Here is a 25,503-nt window from a genome sequence, read left to right as displayed (position 1 = left end):
CCCCCTTAGAGGAATATTAGTGTGAGGTCTTCATATCACACAAAAACATCACTTTTTTATAATTGAATTTAAAAACAGAACAAAATGAACAAATTTTCTTTTGAAAATAACAGATCAAACACGAAATAATAAGTGTAAAAGTAGTTACTGCATAAATTTAAACATCTTTTATTCTACCTCAAAACTTCTTAAAAAAATACTGCCTTTTCAATTACACTAAGGAAAAAACTTAAAATTACTATTGAATAGAGATATTTTGTTACAAATTTAAAACTGAGAAATCAATCAGGATTTTGTGTGACCACTCATTGTGGTGGGGGAGGGGAAATAAAAGAGAAATCCCATTTTAATCAATTGCAATTGCAAGTTCTTTTGTCAATTTCATATCAAACACTCTCACACTAACCATCGTTATTAGAAAACAAATACTTCACTATCTCAAATTCTCATAAATAACTTTCCAAAAATAAATAATGAACTTGGACGCATTTTAGAGAGGGAAAAACAATAATAATGTGATAAGTGAGTTTAATGCTCATGTGTTATTATTATAAAAAAAATTACATTGTCCATCAATAATTAGGAATACTGATGTTATGAATATTATATAATTATCGTAAACGTGAATAAATTTTACTGTTATATAAGTAACATTTACCATGATTTTAAACCAACACAAAAATAACAGTGACCCAATTCTTTAAAAAAAATCATAATGAACCATGTTTTATAATTTCTTCCTTTTTTTTCTTCCCTCCAAAACTATTTTATTCACTAACGGCCAAATAACGAATAAAAATAAAAGGTTTAGTTGTACCTTAAGCTATCTATACCATATTTATTTTTATTCTAATTATGCTTTTCTTTTTTATGCACAGAAAAAGCATCAATTATGAAATTTGAGATGCAACTCATGTTTGTTTCTTTTCAGCACCGTAGTTATATGTAGGACAGATACCATTGACGTACACTTGTGGATAAGTGTAAGAGAAAGAGGAAAAAGAAAATCAAGAGAAAGAAAATGAAAAATATGACAAATAATGTAAAGGAAAATAAATAAACACATAAAATAGAAAAGAATGTGACCATTAAATGAGAAAGCAAGTGGGAAAAAAAATCTAAAACAACTCACAATAAAGATTGGTTGATAAAAGATTACAAGATAAAATATATATGCATGCATTAATTTTTTTGAAATAGAGAGGTATACTTTGAGCAACATTCTTCCAATTTAGAGATAATCAACACTAATTCTTTCTTACTCAAGTTAAGATTTTTTTGAAATTTTGTTATTAGTGTTGTTCAAATGACATCTTTCTATTTTAAAAATTTGTGTTTGGTTGTTTTAAATACTTATTTTAAGATAATAAAGGTTAATTAATTTGTTTTATATTTATTTTGATGATAAGGTGTGATTATAATTGATAAGTATGAATTAAGATATATTTGAAGATTGAATTTGAAAAAGAATAACAAACACTTGAAATAGTATTTTATCCTAGTTTGTGTTTTGTAGAGTATTGGAACAAATCAATGTCTAAGAGATAATCTAAATAATGTAGATTAAAATATTTTATAATGAAAAACTGAATAAAGTTCTTGTACTGAACTTACAAATAAGCTAAGTATAAATAAGTTAAGTATAAATAATAAACTATCTTCAGTGCATTTAGTTACTGTGAATGAGATAATATAATTTTATATGTACAAGTCAAATATTAATATTCGGTAAGACTATTTAATATATTTTCTAAAAAACATCACAATTCAATTTTGTATTGAAATAAAAAATGGATGTAATAATAATTTGTGGAGAAAATGTAACATCTCTAATTTTACCTATATATAATACAATAAAAGTAAAAAATACTATGTTAACATGTGAATATATACAACTATCTCATAATTGTATTTCAAAAAAATATTTCTCTTCATAAGGATTTTAATATATACATCAAAAGTTTTAAAACAAACAGAGCATTCAAATTAAAATTATTACATCCTCCAACTACTCACCGAAGAGCATGATATACGGTTAGATTCTAAATCAACATTTCATTCAATTTATAATTTTATAAACTCTACACATTACATTGACACTTTCTACTCAGAATTATACAAACACTCGCATTGAGTCATTGAGCTATTATATCAATCTATACATATATATGATTTCTAAATCAAAATCATTTAAAATCAACCGCCAATTCCCATCAAACATTTCATTTAACACGATTCTACAAACTATTCAAATACATTATACAACATCTACTATATCTACCATTTCACATTTCAATTTCAATCAATTTCCAATCAACTCAAAACAAGAAACCATGTAAACAAATTTTTTGAACTGGTGATCACGTCACATCCACATCCAGATCTTCCAGCCTAGGATTCTATTGAAAATTTAAACTAGCTTCCCTCACCTTTACTTGGACAGATGCTCACGAAGAGCTTCAAACCTACCAAAAAGCACTACAAAGTCTTAATAAAAAATCTAACTATAACACTAGGACTCTGATCTAACAAAGACTACTCCTATAACTAAAAGAGGGTCATGCATAAACTTAGATTAAGACAAACCTACAAGTTCAAAATTTGACTCAAAGAAAAGAGTAAAAATTAAACTTACTCTATAAGAGATTCTGATCGGGCAGTCTTGTAGATCTCGTTGTCAGGAGTCTAATGGCGGACTACTACCGTTAGATTGTTGAGTGAGGATGTTAGAATCTTAAAGAGAAGAGAGAGGAAAAGAAAAATGAACTTCTAGAGAGATATTAATTATTTTGAAATGAAACCTGAATAACTAATTTCTTTATTTATATGTTCTTTTCATTTTAATAATAAAATATTCAGATATCTTTTAAAATATACCACTTCTACTCTAAAATAAATGTCTAGATCCTTATAAATGAGTATATTGATATTAATGTGTGGAGATAAATATTAATTTATGAGATGTGATTTTAAATAGACGTTAGTTTTACCTTGTATGTATGTTATTTTGTTACGCAATAATCTAATTATTATATACTTTTGATACAAGAGTAGATGGAATTATAAACTTATTAAAAAAGTACATACACGATGAAATAATTTTTTATATTATTATCTTGTAGTTTTTACTATTTATATAAAATCCTATATGTATTTTGATTATAAGTCATAAATGTAAGTAAATATATTGAGACCACTTTATGATTATATGCATAGTATGGGTTGTTACATTATTTGAACAAATATTTTCTAAATTAGTAATCTATCTAAATTTTAAATATTTAAATAGTGTAGTACTTAAAATTCCTTATCAGAAAACAGTAGCGTGCTTATGGATAAGCCAAACATCTTTTCATCCAATCCATCGTACACTTGTACATTTCCTTGTCTGATCAGAAAAAGTCTCATCATGTTCGTTTATTTTTTATTTTTTTACTTCAATTATGTTCGTTTATTATTCACAATTAGGATTCAATTCAATTTAAAAACCGAAAATTTGGCAATGGATAATGGTGAAAATTCCAATTAGTTTAATTATGGTTTTGGATTAATGCTTATAATGATTTTTATTTGAAAAAAAATAACTAAAAGAGGTTTTTATAAAGTTGTGATTTTCTTTCAACAAAAGACCACCTAAAATTTTTGTTCCTTCTGGATTAATGATTTTTTTCCCCTATTCATTCATATTCGGTGTCGTCGTATTTATATTTGATATTGTCGTATTTATGCAGAGTGAGACTTTTTTTATTGTGGTTTTCAATATGCCTTTCGTGAAGTAGTGTTTAGGGTGTAGAGTACATTCTCGAGCTCTTTTTTATTTATCGTTACTTATTTTTTAAATAAAAATTTTCATGTTATACAGTAATTTAAGATCTTAGACTAACATTTTAAAAAAATTGAAAGTTTTTTTTTGTCATTAGTGTGTCTATTTTATCAATTTTATTTCTCTTCATCGTCTCAAGTTTCTTTTGCAGCTCTAAGGTTAAAATATCATAAACTCAATAGCAAGTTTAGGAGGCATAACATGAATGAATGCTTGAATTGAAATTGAGATGGTGAAATCTAAGATTGTGGACCTTCCTTATCCACCCAATCACATGCCTCTGTTTTACAATAATTTTGCTGTTTAAGTCACATCATTTCTATTTAAAATAATTAATATATATATATATATATATATATATATATACATACGAATTTAGTATAAATGTTTTTATTTGATGTGAAACTGCTTAAAGATATTTCAACTTAAAATTCATTATTAGTTTTCAATCTGAAATTAATATGTGAATATCTACTTCAAACTGTATTAATTAGTGATCACGCCCAAGCTGTTTGAACCAATTTACTTGGCAAATTTGAAAAGAGTAATATACTTTTAACACTAACATTTTTTTTTCCACTTTCATTTACACAACCAAATTTCTTTTATTTCAAAACTTTATTTGTATTAGTTAAATACAATATTTTATTATTAAAAAGAGTTGTAAATAAGGAAGAGTGTGAAAAGGGAATTTTCTATTTGAAAAATGATAGGACACATGAAAACATATGTATAGCATAAAATTAACATAAATGCACAAATAGTAAAAGAGAATCAATGTTTTAAGTTAAAATCATATAGGAGGGAGTTTACAATTTTAGTTTATCCTCTGAAGAATTACATAATGCTATAAAAACTAACTTTTGGTGACATTGAAAGTTGTAAAAGAAAAGACAAATGACTTTAGGAAAGTAATTCGTAGTAACACATTTTATCTCTCAAAATTGGAGTGTGATTTAAAAAAAATTATGACTGAATTGTGTAATCTTAGATATAGAACGAAAAAGAGTGATTTAAAAAATTGTAACTGGTATTAATTGAAATGTATTATTCAATATGTTCTAGAGATGTCTTATTTACTTTAATCAAAATCCTAAGTAATTAAGAAGACAAATTAAGATAAAAAAAATAATTAATCCTATGAAAGAATACCTAGTAAAGATAATCCTCCAAAGAAGGACGAATAGCTAACTACTTCAAACAAAGTTCAATCACTTTGGCATTAATACAAAATACAATTTGCTATATTCATGATTTTCATATTAATAATATCAATAAATACTTGTCTATCCATTTCAAATAGTTTAACTATATCAAATTATATATTTCATCAAACTTCCTGTTCTCATACCCCTAAAGAGAATGAGATCAATATCTTATTAAGACCACACTTAAACCCTTCTTCTTTACACTCCTCATAATTTTGAAGAAATATCTTAGGAAAATCTTCTCTTACAATTTCTTTAATTGTGGCAATGAATGCTGAGAAATTTAAATATAACCTTTTACTTTATTTCTACTAGAAATAAATATAATTAAAATTCTTAAAAATAGAAAATAATCCATTTTGATGTAATCAAATATGAAAGAATGAGAAAAATAAAGAATTTAAATAAATAAGTTAAAATCAACAACTAAATAAAAGGAAAAGTTAATTCCAATAAAATTTTAAGAATTGACCTTGAAAGGTAAAGGTTTGAAATTATTAGTATTAAAGAGGGAGACTTTTTAAGTTTTAAGTAAAAAATGATTTTTTTAAGAATAAAGTCATCACAAAAAAAATCATTATTATTATTGAATGATTGAAAATTGAAGATTTCAATTTTCTTTAACGGTAAGTTTTTTTATTAAGTTATCAATAAAGTTCAATTTTAGCAGAATGTGAATTTCTTCCTGCGCCTCCTTGCTTTTCATCTTGTAATTTTAGAGAAGTCTAGTACACATAAGACGTGAAATGATAGCTTTTTTTTCTTTTAACTTTTTAATTGAGATATATTTTAATTTAAAAATTTTAAACTTTAGAATTTGAAACACAATTTTATTTTCCAAATATATTGTTAAAAAAAACTTTTTTTTAAACTTTAAAATTTGAAATATAAATTTTATTTTATTCTTAATTAACTTACATTGATATATCATGAAAACTTTTTATAAAAAAAAAAAACTTAACATTTGAGTTTTACTTTATTCTTAATCAGGTTACATTTAAGTTGGTTTTGAGTAGGACATTATTGACTGAATAATCTACACCTCAATCTCAATCAAATAATTTTGACTAGGATATTATTGAGTAAATCATCTTCACCTCAATCTCAAACAAGTCATCTAAAAATATATTTAATTTCACCTAAGCCAACATCTCTTCTAATTCAATTTAAATTATATCATTAATCACTTAACTTGGATTAAAAAATATTTCAAAAATAGGTCAATCTTAACCTCCTTTAGAGTAAAAAAAAAGTTAAACTATTAAATTTTGGCCGACCCCCTTGTAGAGGGGTTTTTAGCTCTGCAAGCTTTAGTTCACATGGATTAAGGTTTAATGAAACCATTTTGACTAAGTATTGGTCATAAAAAGCAAATGATATGTGACAGATATGAATGTATAATTAAGTAAAACAATTAACTTGACATATGAGAAGAAACAAGACTATTATTCAAAACCAAAGAAAAATATGAACTCTGTTAAAATATGAGTAGCAGTAGATCTTATACCTCGAGTAGTGATGCTGGTGCCAGTTGGTCCTCAGCTTTGACTAATATGCCTGATAAAAGTGAGAAATTTTACATCTACAAATTTGAGCACACAAGTTTCAACATTTTCTTTAAAAAAAATGAGACATTCGTGATCATAAATATGCAGTTTAATTCATTTTGCTAGGTCGATTATTAGGAAAGTACCAGTCAGACTTCCTCGGTCTGCTCCTCGCAATGACCTAAGTTAATCGACGCTAGTTTCAGTCTTATAATTATAAGCTTATCACTTCTCATTAGTTTTTTTTTTCTTTAACACTACTTGCATCAATGGGTGACAATAAACTCCGTAAACAGCAGCATTCAATTAATATAATGTTAAGAAATTTAATGAGCATTAATGATTTTCTATGTTTCAACTTTAGAATAGGGTTTAAGGTTTAGGGTTTGGTGTTTAGGGTTTAGGCTAAGTAGAAAGTCTGCAACTAGCATACCAATGATTTCAGATAAATCGTTTAAAAAAGATTACAATGGTTCAGAGGCCAGAAGAGGAAACCATGCATAAAGTTAAGCCTGAAAGAGACAAACATAAGGTATTTCTTGCAAAAAATGGAAGTGCTTCCAGCTCCTCACGTTCACTTCAAATTTCATGAATATAATAAAACTTGAAAATGGTTCACAAACTGGTCATTATTCTGACTGCCTTCGCCCTAGCAGGGGAATGAGATCATATCGTTTCTGCACAAGATAATATAATTATGTATTAAGTACTAAACACTAAACAGATTAAATAGTAATCTATCATAACAGCATTGTAAACTATAATCCTTATAATTGATGGTTGGATATTGGTTTATACACTATAAATACCTTCTACTAAAACAGATGGAATGGACAGTACAAAATTGGCCATACTTATGAATCCCATCTATTTTTAAGTTGAAACTATGAACTACGATTAACCTTCAAAATTGCATAAATGGGAGAAAAAACGTTAAAAAGTAAGAAACAGTGAGTATTCATATTATAATTAATAAAATAAAATAAAAAGTGGGCACATGCAACAAATATTTAACCCAAAGTGTGAGCTAGTCAGTAAGTGCAACTCCAAATTTTCCACTACCTATGTCATTTTATTCTCCTTCTCACCACCTATAAAAAAAGATAAGCTTGGGAAAACAGCAAGTGTCTATCGCCATTACCATTTTATCGTATTAAATGTAATATAATTTCTCTAAACTATGTCATTAACGAAGGAGATGAGTATTTTAGATGTAATCATTTGAATAGGTGAGAATGGAAACATGGGAGTGGCAACACTCATTCCCATTAATGGAATATCAACCACAGCATACATTTTAATTGAGCCTTCAACCCCTGATCAACAAGAAGATTTGTACACTGTTTGATTGCTTCCACAAATAATAGTAATAATAATTATTATTATTATAATGACTACCAGAAGAACACTTACGTAACATTTGGTGCATGAACAAAACAAAATGGAAGATCCTATTCTGTTCCTTTCTCCTTGGTTCCACTTTTCAGCAGAACCAAAATGTAACATTTTCTAACCTCAAGTTTGTTCTGAAATATTTTTAAATGAACCAAACATAAAATAGAACTCGTGTGTTCTATTTCATTGTAGCACATCTATCGAATGTCATGCTACCTATTTTGACTAATAGATTACTAATTACCATATCCCCTTTTGATAACAAAGCGGTCAATCATAGAAGCAAGCTTCCCGGCAAGTGAAAGAAACTAGCTATGAGGGAGTGACATCAGAATTGGCAGTGATTAGTACAAACTACAAACACTTATGAATCAGTCAAATAAAAACCATTCCTCCAAATGCTTCCATACCGTTCCAATTTTGATACTGTTATATCAGTTCTGAATCTGCCTAAAGAGCCCTAATTTTAATCAAAAACCTTTACAGCAATATCAAGCTTAATCCAACTGAATATAACACACATCATAATCTAATTCTAAAACTAATAATGATGTAATCAATCATGCACTATTTTGCAGTAAGAAGAAATACTGAGTCGATGAAAACCATAGTCTACATAACCAATAGTCCAAGAAGAAAATACATCACAATACAACAATAACCAAGTCTTAAACTAACCCCTTACCAGGGTAGTCATAAAGATCAGCCCTGTTTTAGATTGGCTACAATTGATTAGGTTAAAACGAACGTATAATCCAATAGAAGCTGTACAAAATCCGAAATCTTCAGAGATCTATTTATAACCGGAGCCTTAAATTTACTAAGAAAGCGTAACTATCTAATATCTTAGTAAGTTAGCAACCAAATCATTATAAATATTGGAAGCGTAATCTCCTTTAAAAGGTTATACAATGTCAAAATCTTAAAACCAACATGAACATGAAGAATATAAATTTATTTTTAAAAAAAGCCCCTCGTAGATTCACACCGATAATACCAAACCCAGTCCAACTAAAGCATCACGTCACTTAGAGCGGCCAAAATTATTGTTTCAGAAAACAAACAGCATGGAACATAAATCGTAATTGAATTAAGCATAGAGTCCAGAAGCTTCATTACCCCAACATTATCAGCCTCCCAGAGCTTGTGGACTCCAACATCAGAGAAGGTAAGAGAGTAGAAAATTAGTGATGATCAAAATACATAGCCATCTGAAGAGATTTGTTGTGGAAGCCACATTTCTCGTAGAACGCCTTATTGTCGAGGCTGCAATCAAGAATGACCTTATAGCATCCCATGGAATGCGCATGCTCCGTGAGGAAGTTGATGATTCTCTTTCCTAAATGCTTCCCACGTGCGCTAGAATCCACAACAACATCCTCAATGTGCCCAACTTTGCCACAATTTCTCAAAAATTTCTTCTCGATAAACACGCTCCCCGTGGCAATGATCTTTCCGGAAGCCTCGTCTTCAATCACGCCGATAACGTGGTCAGCTCCGACAGCACTGAGCTCTCGAAATCGATCCTCGAATTCTTTGTCAGAGACGGAATCGCAAACGCTGAGTTGCTGCAGCAACTCGATGAAGCCTTTGCCCTTGTCTGAGATCTCTAATTTCCGAACTCCGTACTTTTGTTCCTCACTGTTTTCCATCTTCTCCTGTGAGATCCAAATCGAATCAACAAATGTAATACAAAAACTAAACTAAAATTAAAACAAATTGCAATCAGAAAGATTCCCAATTTTTTTTCACGTTCTTACGCTTTGTTCTAAAGAAAGCACGATTCCTAGGGTTGATTTTTGGAGGATTGACGTTCATCTGCATATGGCTGTGAGTGTGATTCTTGCTTTTAGCCAATCAGGTTGAGCTATCTGGATTTTTTTTCCCGTTCTTTTTTCTCTCACAGTGGTAATATTGAACATTTTCATCGTTTTTCAATCCAAAATACATTCACTGGTGTTCTGACGTGCTTTTGATGAGAAAGCTACTCTTTTGATGCCAGGAAATATCCAAAACAAGTCTCAATAAAGATTAGTTGATAAAAATTTCTTTACCTAATCATGATGAAAATTGTACAAATTTATTTGGTTGTTTAACTTTGTTAAAATTTAATCGAAAATCACAATTTTTAATGAGTTAGATCTCACATTTAATGAGGTTTTATACCGATTTTATATTTTTGAATAAATTTAAACTGATAGTGGAGTGCTTTAGTAAAAATATATTAAAAATGTTTTATTAGTATTCTTCTGTTAAAAACTTAATTAAATAATTATGGATTGATCTCTCAGTAGTTTTACATATTTAAGAAAATGAAGGTGGAATGAGGTTAAACTGTTGTTATACAAAATATAAGTTATTTTTTATAATTTATTTCGAATAGTTTGTTAAAATAAACCAAAAATAGGTTATAAATATATCATTACCTAATTTTGAAATTTTTTCACTTCAATCTTTTATAGAGAGAAATCTCTTTACTTCTTTTTCAAAGAAGGGAAGGATAAAGGAAGTGTGAGAGGAGAATTAAGAGTGATGGTTTGATTTAAAAAAGAGAAGAAACTAAAAATGATAAAAATTACTTTATTATTTCTCGCTTACCACTTTTTATATTTTTATCTTCTATTAAACGAATCAAATTACATGATTTTCAAAATATTTATTTATAATTACTATACTTGATAACTGAATATTTAACATCATGTCTTACCTATTTTTTTTCTCTACTCTTCTTTATTTCCACAGTATCTTCTTTTTTCTCTAAACCAAACGTACCTTTCAAGCAATTAAAAAGAAATATTTTCTTACAAAAAACTAAATAAAATGTTTTAGATAGACTTTAAATACATTTTGTAACACTGTTTTATTAGTTGGCCAGTCACTTGTCTCGTTTTATCCATTAGTTACGCCTTTAATAAAAACAAAAATGCGTGAAAAAAAGAGAAATTAAAAAAAAGAGTGAGTCTCATTAATACTTTTTCACTACTATTTTTATCAAATTTTCTCTTTATCTATCCTTTATCTATTTCTTTTCCACCAAACACCTTTATTTTCACATTTTTTTCTTCATCCATTTTATTTTAATGTATTGTATTTCTCAAAACAGACCATTATAGACTAGGACAGCTTCACCTGGTCTGTGAGAATGTGAAACGTTCTCGGTTTTGTCTTCGGAACCAAGAACTGTCATGTACACGAATTTAATCTTGATCTGCTGGTAACACTAACAAGCCCTGACCGTACTGATATATTCCCTGTACAAAAATACAAACTAATGAACTTATTAGAACATGCCATCAAGCCTCAACTCAACACAACGGTTTGGAAAGTGCTTTGCTTTCCTGAACACTGTATACACAAAACGGGCCTAAGAATGTAAAAGAGGGAAAAACAGGACCTAATGCCTATACTGATGAGATTTGTATCCCTAATATTTGTCTGGTAAAGAGATGCAAGGGATTAAAGAACTTGAGAGAAAGGTGATTAAGCTCTTGGATAACGTGAGCGCCCCTTCTTCTTTAAGAATTCAGGGATCTCAACAAAACCACCATCAGTGAAAGAGGAAGATCGCCGATTGATACCAATGGTTTCTCCTTGCATGAGTTGACTGCCCTGCATTTTGGACAAAAAGAACAATCATATAGGTATTGCATCAGAGAGGGGACGGGAGACGGGACTAGGGGTGGCTAATTGGCACACGAAGGGAAGAGTCATACCTGTGTAGGCCTCCCTTCACTTTCCTCTTGACGCTTGAATCCAGTAGCAATTAGTGTTATGCTTACCTATTACATGGCAAATTTGAAAAAAGATAGGACAGTATGAGTATGAAAAAACATACGCCTCATAAAATTAAGATAAACGCACAAATCTTAATGGAGAAAATCAATGTTTTAAGTTCAAAAGCCGATTGGAGGGAGGTTAAATTTTATTTTATCCTCTGAAGGCCTAAATAAACAATAGAATGCTCAAAATTAACTTTCGGTGACATTGAAAGATGTAAAAGAAAGAACAAATGTCTCTAGGAAGGTCATTCATAGTAGCACATATCATCTCTCAAGAGAGGAGAGTGTAATTTTAGGCGTAGAAGGAAGATAGATAAGAAAGAATGAAATACTGTTTGATATTAACTGAAATGTATTACAATGTATGGATGACTTCAATATGCCATAAAGCCTAGAGTACCCCTTATTTATTTACTTACTCTAATAATAATCCTAAGTGATTAAGAAAACAAAATTAGGATAAGAAAAAACATTTTTAATCCCATGAGAGAGAATGATAAAACATTTAAAAAAAAATCATTTATTCTAACATATTAGTTGAGAGAACAATGCAATTTAAGCATGTTTCAAGTGAAAAGAAATGCCATTTGTAATATATATATATATATATATATATATAATCATAAATTGTACATAGTAGGTAGGAGTATCTAAAATGTTTATGAAATGTGACATGCACATGGCAAATATTTTGAAGTGCGTGTGCTTCCTAGAAAGAAAAGGATAATACTATCTATGTATTGAACGCACTGCACAGGTGTAATGTTGCCCAACTCATATCTAGAGGAAGATGATTAGTGACATAAAGCTGTTGGTATAAATAATATTCAAGTGTTTGCATAGCTTAACTTACTTGACCACTGAGCGATGGATCTATTACTGCTCCAAATATTAAATTAGCAGTGGGATCCACAAGATCATATATAACTTCAGCTGCAGCATTTACCTGTAAATGATAATATTTAAATCCATAGCATACAAAAGACCATATTAAATATATGGAGTATGACGAAATTAATAGATTGCAGATTGTTAAACAGGTAGCTATTCAGAATTCAGAACCGAAAAGTTGTTTATTTTATTTCTTTGTTTACGAAATGGATGCCAAAGTATGCCTCAAAAAATTACTTAGTCGCTTAAAAAACTAAGCTAGCTTGCCAGTAAAGTATGACTACAGAATTATAGTAATTGGATTACTAGATGGAATTGGATGTCTTCTACAAATATTTTAAGTCCCAGACTTTCAATCATTGCCTAATATCATGTCCATAGAAAACTTATACAATTCACAATCATTTCAATCATGTAAGAAAGTATCACGATGGAATTCAACACATGGTCATAAGGTTCAATCATTCAGAAAATCCTAAGTTCAGGACATGCTGTGTGACCCAGATTCCGAAGGAAAAGGGAAAGTCTGTCTCTAAAAACAAAAAAGGAGAACGAAAGAAAGAATGAGGAGAAAAAAGCATCATGTATGTATTCAGATGAAACAATTATCTAGTAAAGATAACCCTGTAAAGGACGAGGGATAACTAGCTACCTCAAACAAGGTCAAATCACTTCCACCAGTTATGTTCCAGACAATTCCAGTAGCCCTTTCTATACCAATATCTAGTAAAGGTGACTGGATAGCATTTAATGCAGCATCTCTTGCCCTTGTTTTCCCTTCAATACAAAAAAAGGTAAGATAAATTTCAACTTTTCAATAATAAATAAAACTATGGATCAATATGTGCTCATCAATTTGGACCGTCCTCCTTTTTACCCATAAAAAAAGTGTACAGCAATAAGAGGATACTACATTTATATTTTAATAACTGATCAGTAAAGAGTTAAAATTTTAATACCAGTTGCAGTTCCTATCCCCATAAGTGAAGAACCTGCGTTAGCCATTATAGCTCGAACATCAGCAAAGTCTACATTTACCAATCCTGGTATCTACAATCAATTAACAAAATGAGCATTAGTGATTTCACAGACTAACACCATCAACTTTAAAACATGGGAAACATATAACTAGGTCATCTGATTAGTGGGGGATGGCCAGAGTATTTTGTCTACATGCATCCAAAATTGATAGCAGAAATGCAAGAGTTCTAGCAAATAAACTAATGGTAAGACATAATTTTGAGCTAACATCAGGTAGGGACTGCTGAATTGTCAAAACATCCCTCAAGGCTTCCATTTCATTGTTTCTTCCTTTTTCACTCCATTTACAATCAAGATTTGATAGGAGAAAAAATAACGAGATGAATGTATTTGTTTGTGTTCAAAGATCTTAATGATTCCATACCGTAATAATATCAGATATGCCACGAACACCATGTCGAAGAATATCATCAGCCAGATTGAATGCTTCAGTTACAGGGGTAGATTGAGAAACTGCAGTCAGTAGCTTGTCATTTGGAATAACTATGAGTGTATCAACATTATCTCTTAATGCTGCAATTCCTTCTTGTGCTTGAACTGCCCGTCTTCGTCCTTCAAAAGAAAAAGGAGTTGTGACAATACCGACAGTCAGTATACCCATTGATTTTGTGATACCAGCAATAACTGGTGCTCCACCAGTGCCAGTTCCTCCACCCATTCCGGCCTGCATAAATGAATTCTAGTTTTTCAAGTTTTTGGCAACAATGAACAGTTTTGTAGAACTGGAAAAATTTGAAAAATTATAAAGTTGAGGATTTCAAAGACCATGAACTGCTGGTTCCTTGTTTCTAACAGGCATTAATTAACAATTATAATTAATAATCAAAATTGAAAACAATAAAGACCTGAATTTCATACATGTTCCAATAATTTTCCTCCTAAAATTGACAAAGAAACATTGCATACAAGTTATTTGCCATCATAGACATTTCAATTTTATAATATTACGACCACAGATGTTGAAATTCTTTGTAAGGAGTTTTATCAATTTTGACATGTTAGTTCTCATTCATCAAAATGAGCTAGTGTTCTTTTTATTTTAGTGAGGGAGTTTTGAGTCACAACTTACCTTATGATGATATTATTCAAGACTTTGTTTTGGAAATTGATTGTACAACCTCTGTTTCATCCCTATTAAAGTTCCCCCTCCACAAAAGAATTAACAGTCCAACACCATTTAAGAGCATACATAGAAAATGAATGTGATAAAGAGCCATTAGATACAGCTAAGATACTCCCAAATTTAAAGATCTTGGAGAAATGTAAAAATCCAAAGGAGTGGTTCATAAAACAATAAGTGTCAAGTTACAAAGGTCAAATAACTTAGATCATGCACTCGAATATGTTAAAGGGAGCATGCAGAATAAAAATTTAAGCCTCCACACTAGTGTAACCCCTCAGATGTAGCCCCCTGATAGCCTTGTGGCCCATTCATCCTTGCACAACATAATCTATTACCATGTCTCCTTTCTTTTTCTACGAAAACATACACCGCCACAACCTAGTTCAAATTATGATTTTACAAACATATATTCTGGTATTGCAATAGAGCATATATGATAAACCTTGTCAGGTAGTGGTGGGGAAGGCACTACAAATAAAATTCACAATGCAAACCTGTAAGGCAGTTAGCATAAGCTATATCTCTAAGGAAAAGTGGTTAACAGAACATACAGTAACAAAAACCATGTCAGATCCATAAACTGCCTCCTGTATTGATTCCTCGCTTTCCTTGGCAGCATTCATACCAATCTCAGGGTTACCACCGGCGCCAAGACCTCGTGTAAGCTCCTCACCAATTTGCAACCGGTTCTGAGGAATGACTGGTGACATTCTCATGGCTTGAACATCAGTATTAACAATCCAGAACTCCACACCATTCATGGAGCTCTCTATCATACGGTTGACTGCATTTGACCCACCTCCACCCACACCAATGACTTTGATCTTAGCTTCATTGTAGTTACTTGGATTCATGGTGGCTTCGAAACTTTCAGCTACCTTTCCACTTGATACATCCTTTCTAGGTCTAGGGTTGTTCAATGCACTCCCTCCTTCTCCTCTAAGCATTGAAACCTCAGGGTGCAGATCCAGAAAAGGATCCTTGCGACTAATGCTGTGGGAATTCGTGGAGCACTTCACTTGAATCGAACCACACTTTCTACTGCTGCCAAACACATACTTGCTCTCTTGAATTTTCAAAGAGCACGATCTGCCACCGTGATTCTCAGAAATTGTTCTTCCTCCAACAACAGCCAGCACCCCCGCCGAATTCCTAGCATTAGAAGGTGCATAACAGGTACCCATTTTCACAGTATAGAAAGTCGCAACTTCGGATAAACTCACGACAAAATTAGCAGCAGTAAATTCAATACGGGAATGTTGCAATTCGCTCGAAATTCCTTCTGAAACCTGTTTGTGAAATTAAATAAATAAATAAATTAATAACGAATCATCGAATATTAGGTCATGCGAGGAAAAAATGAAGGAAGTAAACGATGGCAGAGTGTAGTTCATACAGTGCGGTTAACGGTGATAATAGAAGAGAATGAAATGCGCAAAAAGGGAGAATCGGCGCACTTAAAAGCATAAAAATGGAGAATGGAAATGCGAAATTAGAGGAACAGAGAAAAACCTGAGAAAAGTGAAGGGGTGTGAGAGAGTGAGTGTAGCATTTGAGTGGTGAAATGGAAAGGAGCAGTGGAATTATTTTCTTAGAAAGAGAGTCTCTGCATTTTGTTTTTGTTGATAAGTGAGAAATGAGTGCGTTTTGTTTGGGTGCGATGAGCGTGCCAACGCCAACAAATACAGACAGAACAGCTTTGGAATTGAAAACCCCTACTCCACGACGGCTTTTCTTTTCAACAACCTCTCCCTATCTCTTCTCTGCCCTTTTTACTTCAAACAAATTAATCACTTTCATTATTTCATCTTTCATATTATTTACAAACAATAATATGAAACAAATTATGTCATTAATCTAACTGTTATAAACGGATTACATTTTAGTTCTTTTTTACTTTTGAATTTTACATTTTAAATACTTGTGAAAATATTTGCTAAATGAAAATGAATCACGACGTATATAAATTATTTTACATCATCAACCAATAAAAGTTATTATTGAAATAATTTAAAAACATTTATTATAGAACTAAGTTTAATCTTTTTGAATAATTATTATAAAAATTAATAAGTTTATTAAATATATTTAGATTAGCTTATAACATTATTACATAACTTATTAAATTATAAGAGAAAATTATTTTGATGTCTTATAAAAAAGTAAATTTATTAATGCCATGTTTGCATATGAGTAAATGGTTCATGTGAAAATACTTATTTGAGTAAATATTCGTGTAAAAATACTTATTTATTTATTGGTGTTTCTATTATAATGTTTATAATTTATTTTTATTTTTATTAAAAGAGGATCACTTTAACAAATAAGAATTAGATAAATGATAATAAGTTAATACAATTTTAGTTGAAACACACAAATTGTGTAGGAAACACAATTTTAATATAATATGTTTAGATTGAAATTAACATGATTTTAATTTAAAAAAAAATAAATTAAAAACATGTTAATTTGACACGATTTTGTTATTCAGTAAAAAAATTATATTTTTTTATATAACTTTAATTTGACGTAGTTAAAATTATAATATCTTAATACGATATTTTTACAATTTTAAAATTATATTAGGTTGAGACAGCTTATCCTAATTCATAATTTTTTTAAAAGCGATTTCAAACAAATTGTGTCATAATGTTAAAAAAACCCTCGTGATTACATAAGTAATATTTGCTTCATACATAGCTAGATATAAAATTATTTTGATTTATTAATGAATTTAGATATAGTTTGTAACATTGTAAGAACTTGTTTGAGCTTTGATAACATTACCGAAGGGGTGACAGACAGATATAATTAGGCCACACAAGCACAGAGCATAGGTTTCATCGGGAACGTTCTACGAATAGCGTAGCATATCCACAAACGTGGTGGCCACGCGCCAAACCTGAAAAAGAGAGGAACCATCCTAAAACAACGGAACGGAAATAGTTCATCTTCGATGGCTTCGAAGGCGATGGGCGTGGTAGCGGAGAAGATAGGGGCGGCGGCACGCCGCCAAGCCGTGTCGTTGACGGATGCCGCAGCCTCGCGAATACGGCAGCTGCTACAGCAGCGTCAGAGGTCCTTCTTGAAGCTCGGAGTCAAGGCTCGTGGCTGCAACGGCTTATCCTACACCCTCAATTACGCAGGTCTCTCACTCTTTCCGTAATATCGTATATCTTATAGATTTGTGGTACATTTTTTTCTCTAATTACTTAGCTAAATTCAAGTTGATTATGATTTTTTCGTCGTGGAACCCCTGTGGTTTAATCACAGGAGAAAGGCTGATCCTAAATAATTTAGCTTAGGCTCGTTAAATTACCTTTCTTATGCATAGGATTTATTCCATTCAGTTTTTTTAATTTTTGAAAGGAGTCTTCGACGAGCGTAGTGCTTTACTTTTCGAGTAATTTTGCATCGGTGCTTGTGTGACCGATTTTTCTCGATTTTGTTGACATGCTCCTGTGATTATCGTCTTTGAGATCGCATCTTATCATAATCTGGAACTTGATGAACAGTTAGTTGATTTAGTGTGCTTTTATTGTCTGTTTTCATTCTTTGGATGTTTTGTGTGTTTGGTTTCATATACATACGGGTTTTACGCACACTATAGTGGAAATGCTTAATTCATTGTCTGCATAAATAAGAATTATGGATGATTAAAATGAGGAAGTAAAATTGGAAGTCACATCTGAGATAATGAAATAAGCCATACCTTAAGGAAGTGACCTAACGACAGAAGTAATAAGATGATGAATGTAAGTGATGGCAACAGTCAACAAGAAGGACTTTAATCCACAGGGTGAAGTCTGCCGCATGCATCATTCAGCACCATGGAGCTCTATTTAAAATTAAAACATTTTTTACTTCTCGTATTTCACCTCCAAAAACTTTGTTAACCCGTGTCTTTGAAACTTGCATTCCATTGTCATGCATAACTCAAGTTTATAAGATATTCCCCCCCGTGATTAATTAACTCCTAATACACCATTAGTCAAACACATGCATTGAGGTATGTCAAATACCAAGACAAATAAGCAAAATTGACCTTTGGTGCTAATATATTCTCAAATAAAAGTCTCATGTCCTAAATATGAGTAACATGGATAAAAGTTTAATGCTATTGGGAATTTTCTCTTTTTGTTTACTGATTATGCCTTCCACTTGTAGTGAGCTGGAGATGGATGCGTTATTGCATTATGAGTTATGACTTTTTGATCTAAGATTCCAGTTGTTTTTTGCAGATGAAAAAGGAAGGTTTGATGAGTTGGTTGAGGATAAGGGTGTTAAGATATTGATTGATCCAAAGGCCCTTATGCATGTCATTGGAACTAAAATGGATTTTGTAGATGACAAACTGAGGTAAATATTTTCCCTAACACTTTTTCTTCATGATAAACTTGTATTTTTCTTTTGTTTTGCAATTTTTTGTCTATTGTATTGTGCTTTAATAATGAGATGATAAATTTCTATAAGAGCTGATCATATTTTGGCTGGACTTGGGACACATATATGTTAAGTTTATCGTTTTAAACTGCTCCATCTACATCAAAATCAGTTGTTAATTGCTTAGTCCTTTTTTGTTGGTTGCTTTTTGGATGTAGAAATTCATCCTCTACCGATTATCACTTTCCATGGGAATTGTTTGAAATTGGGAAATATTCATATTTTTAATAATTCATACATTTGTTACTCTTGTGAATTGAATCTGTTGTGCCAATTTTCTGGAAACCGAAAATATTATAGTGATAAGTTTAATTCAAAGTTGATATTAAGGATTTCTGTCTATTCTGGTTCTGGCGGTTAAAATTGGACTCATTATGGCATAATAGCGCATGAACGAAAGTAGATCGGATGTTTGAGCTTGTTATTTGGTTACTTCTAATTGAATACTTCTAGATGTATTTGTGTTCTAATTGATCTTAATGATTGATCTCTACCATTTACCTAATACAGTAGAGCATTAACTACAAACTGTGTCCAAGTAGGTAGATTTGAAATCTTAGTTCTTAGTAGTGAAACTCGACACAGATGATGTAATTCAATCTTCAAATAATCATACTTGATTGCTTCCAAAACATATATAGAATCATTTTTAGGGGAATTTAGTTTATAAAAGATATTCATCTTAGTAATGAGGTGTGTACGAATGCTTAAGTAACTGCATTCTGTTATTCTCTAGGAGAACCACATAATTATTCTATTGTGGACAAATCTAGTCATACTGTCATGGTGGCATCTATTTCAGTTTAATCCTACAACCAAATCTGTAGAGTTGTCCACAAAAGTTACATTCCGGCTCTACCACCTTGAAAAGTTAAAAAAGAAATACAGTATTACAACAAATAGTGCGTGTGCGATACCACTGTAACAGAATTTAATGCTTATCAAATTTTGAGTATTAAAACTAGTAGTCTGGTGGTGTGTGTGTGGGACGGAATTAATGCCTTCTAATTTATTTTTGCTCCTTTCTTTATACAACATGTTTGGCCTGTGATTAAATAAAGCAAATAAGAATGAGAATTTTATCCCTGTTAATTAATTGAGATTACTTCAACAAACGTGCACCTTAAAGGATTATTAGCTAATTCACTGAATTCTTTGTACAAGCAAACAGTTAAGAGCATAACTAACACTTGCAATGTGGAAAGTACAGGACTTATGACAGACATGCAGAAGTCTGTTTGTTTCATAGATGAGATAAGCTAAATCAGTAATTTGCAGAGTTATTGAATAGAGAGACACATAATTAGTCGTGCAGAAATTGTTACTCAAAAACAAATATATTCAAAAAACACATCCATTGCATTGTATGAAATCGTCCCATCACAAAAATTTCTCCTTATACGAAACCAGCCCATTAGAGAGTTTAAATCACATGCAAATATGTTCTAACTGCACACATAACATATTTGCAGTAAGAATTAAATCCAGACATCATGTCATTATCATGATTTATTATAAATAATGAATATATATATATATATATATATATATATATATATGACAGAAACTATATACCACCTCTGTTACTCTCACTGCATTAATTTGGGCTTTTGGAGCAGTCAATTATTTCCTGTGTAACGTGTTATGCTTACATCTGGTAATGATTAGTGTTTTTCCTATCTCAAATATATGTAGAAAAATGTTTGCATCACTAAAGGACGCTATTGATGAAAGGGCGTGAAAATTATTGTACAGTTATTGTGCTGTGCTCGTTTTTGTTGCTTGGTTCATCTGTTTTCTTCGTTTCTTTTTTTCCTAATGTGAGCTGCTGCTTTGTTTTTTGTGCTTTTATTTTAACCTACTCTTTTTTGCTCCTCCCGTCAGATCGGAATTTATTTTCGTCAATCCAAATTCTAAAGGTCAGTGTGGTTGTGGTGAATCTTTCATGACAACAGGCAGTAGTGGATCTTCCAAGTCATGAAATGGTTAAAATTGGTATTCGACTTGCTGTGGATCCTCACGTTATGAAGTAGTCCTTTCACGACTTAATAGATAGACATACAAGTACAACTAATGGATTTCTACAATTCTGCCTCCTTTGAACAAGGAAAACCAGAGCTTTTGGTGTTCAGAAAAAAGGTACTGAGTACTGACGTGGTCTCAGTATACGAATTCTCTGGAGCTGATGCTCATAAGCCCTATTTCAATCATTTGTTCTGATTATTCTTATTCATAATGTAAAATTCTTTAAATCATGAAAATTGTAGTTGTAGGTTAACAATATCTTGGAAATAATTTCAGTTAAGTTTAAAAACCATTCAACATTCAGAACTGAAGAAACTTTTCTTAAAATTCTTTGGTCAATTTAGATATCACGCTTTCACTTAAATTATTACGAATTATCATTTCAGGTTGAATGGCACAGCCTTAAGCTACAAAAGCTCGGATCTATGGAAATAAGCTGCATTAAATTATTGTATTGCACATTATTTTTTATATATGTATTTCACATTTAAAGAAATGAATACCTGTCTATTAGTATAATGGCACGAGATGCTTCGTGAAATGAAAAATCTTAATCATACATGTTTGTAAGATTCTTGTGATGTTTTTACTTGGTGTTGACAATTTTTTTTTACTATATTTTTGGGTAGACAAATGAAAATGGTGGTTAGAGTAAAATAATTTAAAGAAATGACTAGAGGAAAAAAAATAAGCATTTAAAGATTCACCAATAATTAGATCAATGGTATCAATTTTGGAGATCTATTTAGATACTAAGATATTAGTTATGATGTAATCCGTATTTGTCGTATTTTTTTCTGCTTCGTAGTGTCCATATTCAATTTTTAAAATTCAAATTGAGATTACTAATTTTAAGTAATAATATTTAAATAAATAAAAGTATAAATGAAATACTAAAATTACAAAACTCGTATGTAGATCTCAAAATAGTAGATTTAAATTTATAATATAGCAATGATTTACGATAAACAGAATTTTTGGATACAAATTCATCATTATTTTGCAAAATTAGTTAATAGTGAGAGGGGAGTGAAGAGAATAATGGAAGTGAAATGAGGAAGTCAAGAAAAGAAAGTGAGTGGGATTTCCGTTTTTTTTTCATTTCCTTTTCTTTATACATGAACGATTATATATATATATATATATATATATATAAATTTCCTTTCCATTTATTCTTAAATTAAGTGATAAATAAAGTTTCGTTTTTATCTATTTTCTTATACTTTTTCTCTCAACTCACCAAATCATACAATTCCATTTAACTTACTCAATAATTATTGTTTTAAGTAAATGTACTTTATTCAATTCAACTTCATAATAAACATATTAAAAAATTATTCATATATTAATTTTACTATGTAACAAAAAATATTTATATTTTATCATATAAATATTGTTTTATAAAATATCATAGTAAATGTTTCATATCATATTCTTTTAGATTAATTGTTATAGTTTTTAATAGGACATTGTGTTGAACTTTCTATCTTAGAAATCTTTTTCATAGGGTAGTAAAATAAATTTGTGATTACTTTTACGTGATGTGCATACGACTGAAATTGAGGGAAAAGAAAAAAAAATGGTCGAGTAAAAATTATTAATATAAAGGTATCTTAATATTGAATTTTCAGTTTTAATATTGAAAGTCACATTTTCGTATTATTAGAATAAAATATTATATAATTAATTATTTTCTTTTATTTTTTATTCAATTTGTTAGTATATAATCTTGTTTCAATAAATTATTATTTTTTTCTTTTAATATGATATTATAGTCATTAAAAGTCCATTTTAATTGAGATTTGGATGTATCATGTCACTTACTATCAAGCTCTCTCTTAATTTTTCGTGTTTGATGTCTATGTCGTGAACAAATTATGTCATCAAACCTAAGGATGTGCATTGGAGGTTTCATATCCATTAGAGAAAAATTTTATTTATAGTATATAAGTGACAACAAGTGTCACCTTATTGAGCTGATTTTGTAGGATTAAATTATGTTTAAATTTTACTATCTTAATATAGTATCAAAATATACCCTAGTCGAGATTTAAGTCTATCATGTCACCCATTATGACCTCCCCTCAATTTCCATGCTCGATGTCCTCGATGTGAGCGCGCACTTTCCTCCTCAACTCTCATGCTCGATATCCTCAGTGTGAGGGTTGTGTTGGAGATTACACATCAATCAGAGATAAAGTCAAACTATAGTTTATAAGTGGACAAAGTTCACCTTACTGAACCGATTTTGTGAAGTTAAATTAAGTTAAACTTCAATTGCTCTAAAAAAAACTAAAATTTTTATTTTTGCTTTTAAAAGGTTGGTTTATTTAATTTTGTATAGCTTTACATACAAATTTTGTAGACCTTTATTTCATGTATATTTAATTGATAATTTCTTTAATTAGATATTTATATGATTAGTAAATGAATTGTTATGTGTTTTGGAAATTCTAAAATTTGGTATGATTTGATTGTTTGATGTTGGATATTGTGAGGTTCAGAATATGAATTTTAATCAAGAGATAGTATTTCCAGGAAAGAAAATACCGTGTTAAGATTGTTTAGAATGTGCATTGACTAGGCATTCGTCTAGAATGAGATATCCCGACTCTCATGAGATAATGAAATCATATAGATGAAGTTATTCAAGTGGTGAGAGTCGAAGGAGGTTCATACGAATAGGTAAGTTGTTTGAAAAATAACTAACAATTAACCTGTCATATTAAGAGAGATGGTATTGAGATTATTTTATGCGCATAGCTGTGTGAATTTCACACTGATATAGTATGTCAGGTGTAGATATCTGAGTCTAAGTCAACGCACGAGTCTTCCAGAAGCAGAGTCAAGTGGTTGTGTTGTTGTGAGTCGGTAGAAGTCTGAATGTGAAAGATGAATTATGATTTTTAATAAACACTTGCTGGTTTGAGAAATAGTATGAGACTTGATGAATTATGTTGATTAATTTGAAATTGAAATTATATAAAAATTCTTATAACTAGCTTACCATGTTATTTGTTTGTGTTTGTTTCTTTATCTGTGATGATCATGTTTTCCACAGTAACAAATGGGATTGCAAAGAATAGAGCTCATCATTGAGCAGGAGCGGAGGATTAGATAGATTTAGTTTAAATGCTTTACTTTTGTTTTTAAATACAATTATGAGATAGTTGTATATATTCACATGTTAATTAGATATTGCTGGTTTACTTTTATTTTATTATATATGTGAATAAAATTTAGGAATGTTACCGTTCAGAAAAAGCTCAAAAAGATTTTTCAAATGAATATTATTGAAAGACTTTTTTACATTTATTTTATTTTCTTTTCTGGTATATATAAGTGGATGTAGACTATGGTTGTAAGTCTAAATTTTTCTCTTATTTTATAATTTCTTTAAGTAGATTTAAGGTTATGAAATTGTATATATGATTTTGATCATCTTCTATTAAATTTTGATATTTGATATTTATTCAAGTGCATGTAATTTTGCTTTTTGAGTGTCTAATATGATGAATGAACTTTGGTCCATATACATATAAAATGTTGGTGGGAATTTTCTGAGAAATGGTAATGCATGATTATTATTATTTTTTATTTAAACATTATACGAATAAGAGTCATGAATTTCTTCATTATTACGCGTTACAATTATAAACACACTTAACCTTTTTCATATGTATATCTTGTTTAAATATAGATAATATAATATATATCCTATTTTAGATCGTGTATCATTTAACTATAATATATATTCAATACTTAGAGTATATTATTTAATACTGAATCTTCAAAACAGAAAATATATTTAATTTAATGTTATAAAACATATTTATTTGTATGTCATTCCTCAAAATAAGGAGATTAACAACTCTTTGATCTAACATTTTCGATAATAAGACTTTACTTTATAATTTTCTCTTTCAATCCCAATTATAATTTACTGAAATAGATTAAATTACTAACACTATTCCTTACTCTTTACTCAACACTTACACATTATTGATGAATCATGCATGTGACGTGTCGGTGTCATCATGAAAGTAAAAGAAAAAAAAGAAAATTCTTAATGACTTGTTCGTCTAGGAGAACGTGCAACAAAATAATTACTAACAACTAATAATTAATTTTAGTGAAAATACATAATTAATTTAAAATGAAAACACACTACATGTGTAAAAGTGTGTGCGAAGGGTAAGTTGTTAGCACGTGCGAAGGACCCTGCACA

At 30.1% G+C, this 25,503-nt stretch overlaps 3 protein-coding genes across 6 annotated transcripts; 1 reads left to right on the top strand and 2 right to left on the bottom strand.

The window, feature by feature from the left end:
- Window positions 1-7,003: 7,003 nt before the first annotated feature.
- On the bottom strand, window positions 7,004-9,873 carry GNA1 (glucose-6-phosphate acetyltransferase 1). Of its 2 annotated transcripts, XR_011081656.2 has the most exons (3): window positions 9,734-9,873; window positions 9,093-9,631; window positions 7,004-7,255 (listed from the first exon to the last, which is right to left on the bottom strand). XR_011081656.2 is itself a non-coding variant. In XM_068617376.2 (2 exons), exon 2 carries the CDS (start codon window positions 9,623-9,625, stop codon window positions 9,158-9,160), a length of 468 nt encoding a protein of 155 aa, XP_068473477.1. In that variant the 5' UTR covers window positions 9,626-9,631; window positions 9,734-9,873; the 3' UTR covers window positions 8,818-9,157. The 2 variants fall into 2 exon arrangements, 1 of the variants encoding a protein (XP_068473477.1); XM_068617376.2 differs by lacking the exon at window positions 7,004-7,255 and having other exon boundaries at window positions 8,818-9,631.
- A 1,315-nt stretch (window positions 9,874-11,188) lies between these two features.
- LOC137814567 (cell division protein FtsZ homolog 2-1, chloroplastic) lies at window positions 11,189-16,590 on the bottom strand. 2 transcript variants are annotated; one of them, XM_068617374.1, is made up of 8 exons: window positions 16,320-16,590; window positions 15,359-16,096; window positions 14,049-14,348; window positions 13,603-13,693; window positions 13,296-13,420; window positions 12,606-12,698; window positions 11,687-11,752; window positions 11,189-11,582 (listed from the first exon to the last, which is right to left on the bottom strand). In XM_068617374.1, the coding sequence occupies exons 2-8, from the start codon at window positions 15,989-15,991 to the stop codon at window positions 11,454-11,456; spliced, it is 1,437 nt and encodes a 478-aa protein (XP_068473475.1). In that variant the 5' UTR covers window positions 15,992-16,096; window positions 16,320-16,590; the 3' UTR covers window positions 11,189-11,453. The 2 variants fall into 2 exon arrangements, with proteins under 2 accessions (XP_068473475.1, XP_068473476.1); XM_068617375.1 differs by having other exon boundaries at window positions 16,204-16,460.
- Window positions 16,591-17,572: 982 nt separating this feature from the next.
- LOC137814566 (iron-sulfur assembly protein IscA-like 1, mitochondrial) lies at window positions 17,573-21,845 on the top strand. 2 transcript variants are annotated; one of them, XR_011081655.2, is made up of 4 exons: window positions 17,573-17,953; window positions 19,049-19,166; window positions 21,135-21,389; window positions 21,662-21,845. XR_011081655.2 is itself a non-coding variant. In XM_068617373.2 (3 exons), exons 1-3 carry the CDS (start codon window positions 17,764-17,766, stop codon window positions 21,229-21,231), a joined length of 405 nt encoding a protein of 134 aa, XP_068473474.1. In that variant the 5' UTR covers window positions 17,573-17,763; the 3' UTR covers window positions 21,232-21,602. The 2 variants fall into 2 exon arrangements, 1 of the variants encoding a protein (XP_068473474.1); XM_068617373.2 differs by lacking the exon at window positions 21,662-21,845 and having other exon boundaries at window positions 21,135-21,602.
- The last annotated feature ends 3,658 nt before the right edge of the window (window positions 21,846-25,503 follow it).

Source organism: Phaseolus vulgaris, chromosome 1 (assembly GCF_051622355.1).
Source record: "Phaseolus vulgaris cultivar YP4 chromosome 1, ASM5162235v1, whole genome shotgun sequence".
NCBI lineage: Eukaryota > Viridiplantae > Streptophyta > Magnoliopsida > Fabales > Fabaceae > Phaseolus > Phaseolus vulgaris.
Note: the sequence above shows the minus strand (reverse complement) of the source record. Positions and strands in the feature narration are given on the sequence as shown.

Coding starts and splice junctions, on each gene's coding strand:
- GNA1 (XM_068617376.2), bottom strand. CDS start 9,625: ATGGAAAACAGTGAGGAACAAAAGTACGGAGTTCGGAAATTAGAGATC.
- LOC137814567 (XM_068617374.1), bottom strand. CDS start 15,991: ATGGGTACCTGTTATGCACCTTCTAATGCTAGGAATTCGGCGGGGGTG. Junction 13,421..13,602: donor GGGGATAGGAACTGCAACTG/GTATTAAAATTT, acceptor TTTGTATTGAAG/GGAAAACAAGGGCAAGAGAT. Junction 12,699..13,295: donor GTGATTTGACCTTGTTTGAG/GTAGCTAGTTAT, acceptor TATCATTTACAG/GTAAATGCTGCAGCTGAAGT.
- LOC137814566 (XM_068617373.2), top strand. CDS start 17,764: ATGGCTTCGAAGGCGATGGGCGTGGTAGCGGAGAAGATAGGGGCGGCG. Junction 17,954..19,048: donor CTACACCCTCAATTACGCAG/GTCTCTCACTCT, acceptor TGTTTTTTGCAG/ATGAAAAAGGAAGGTTTGAT. Junction 19,167..21,134: donor TTTGTAGATGACAAACTGAG/GTAAATATTTTC, acceptor TCCTCCCGTCAG/ATCGGAATTTATTTTCGTCA.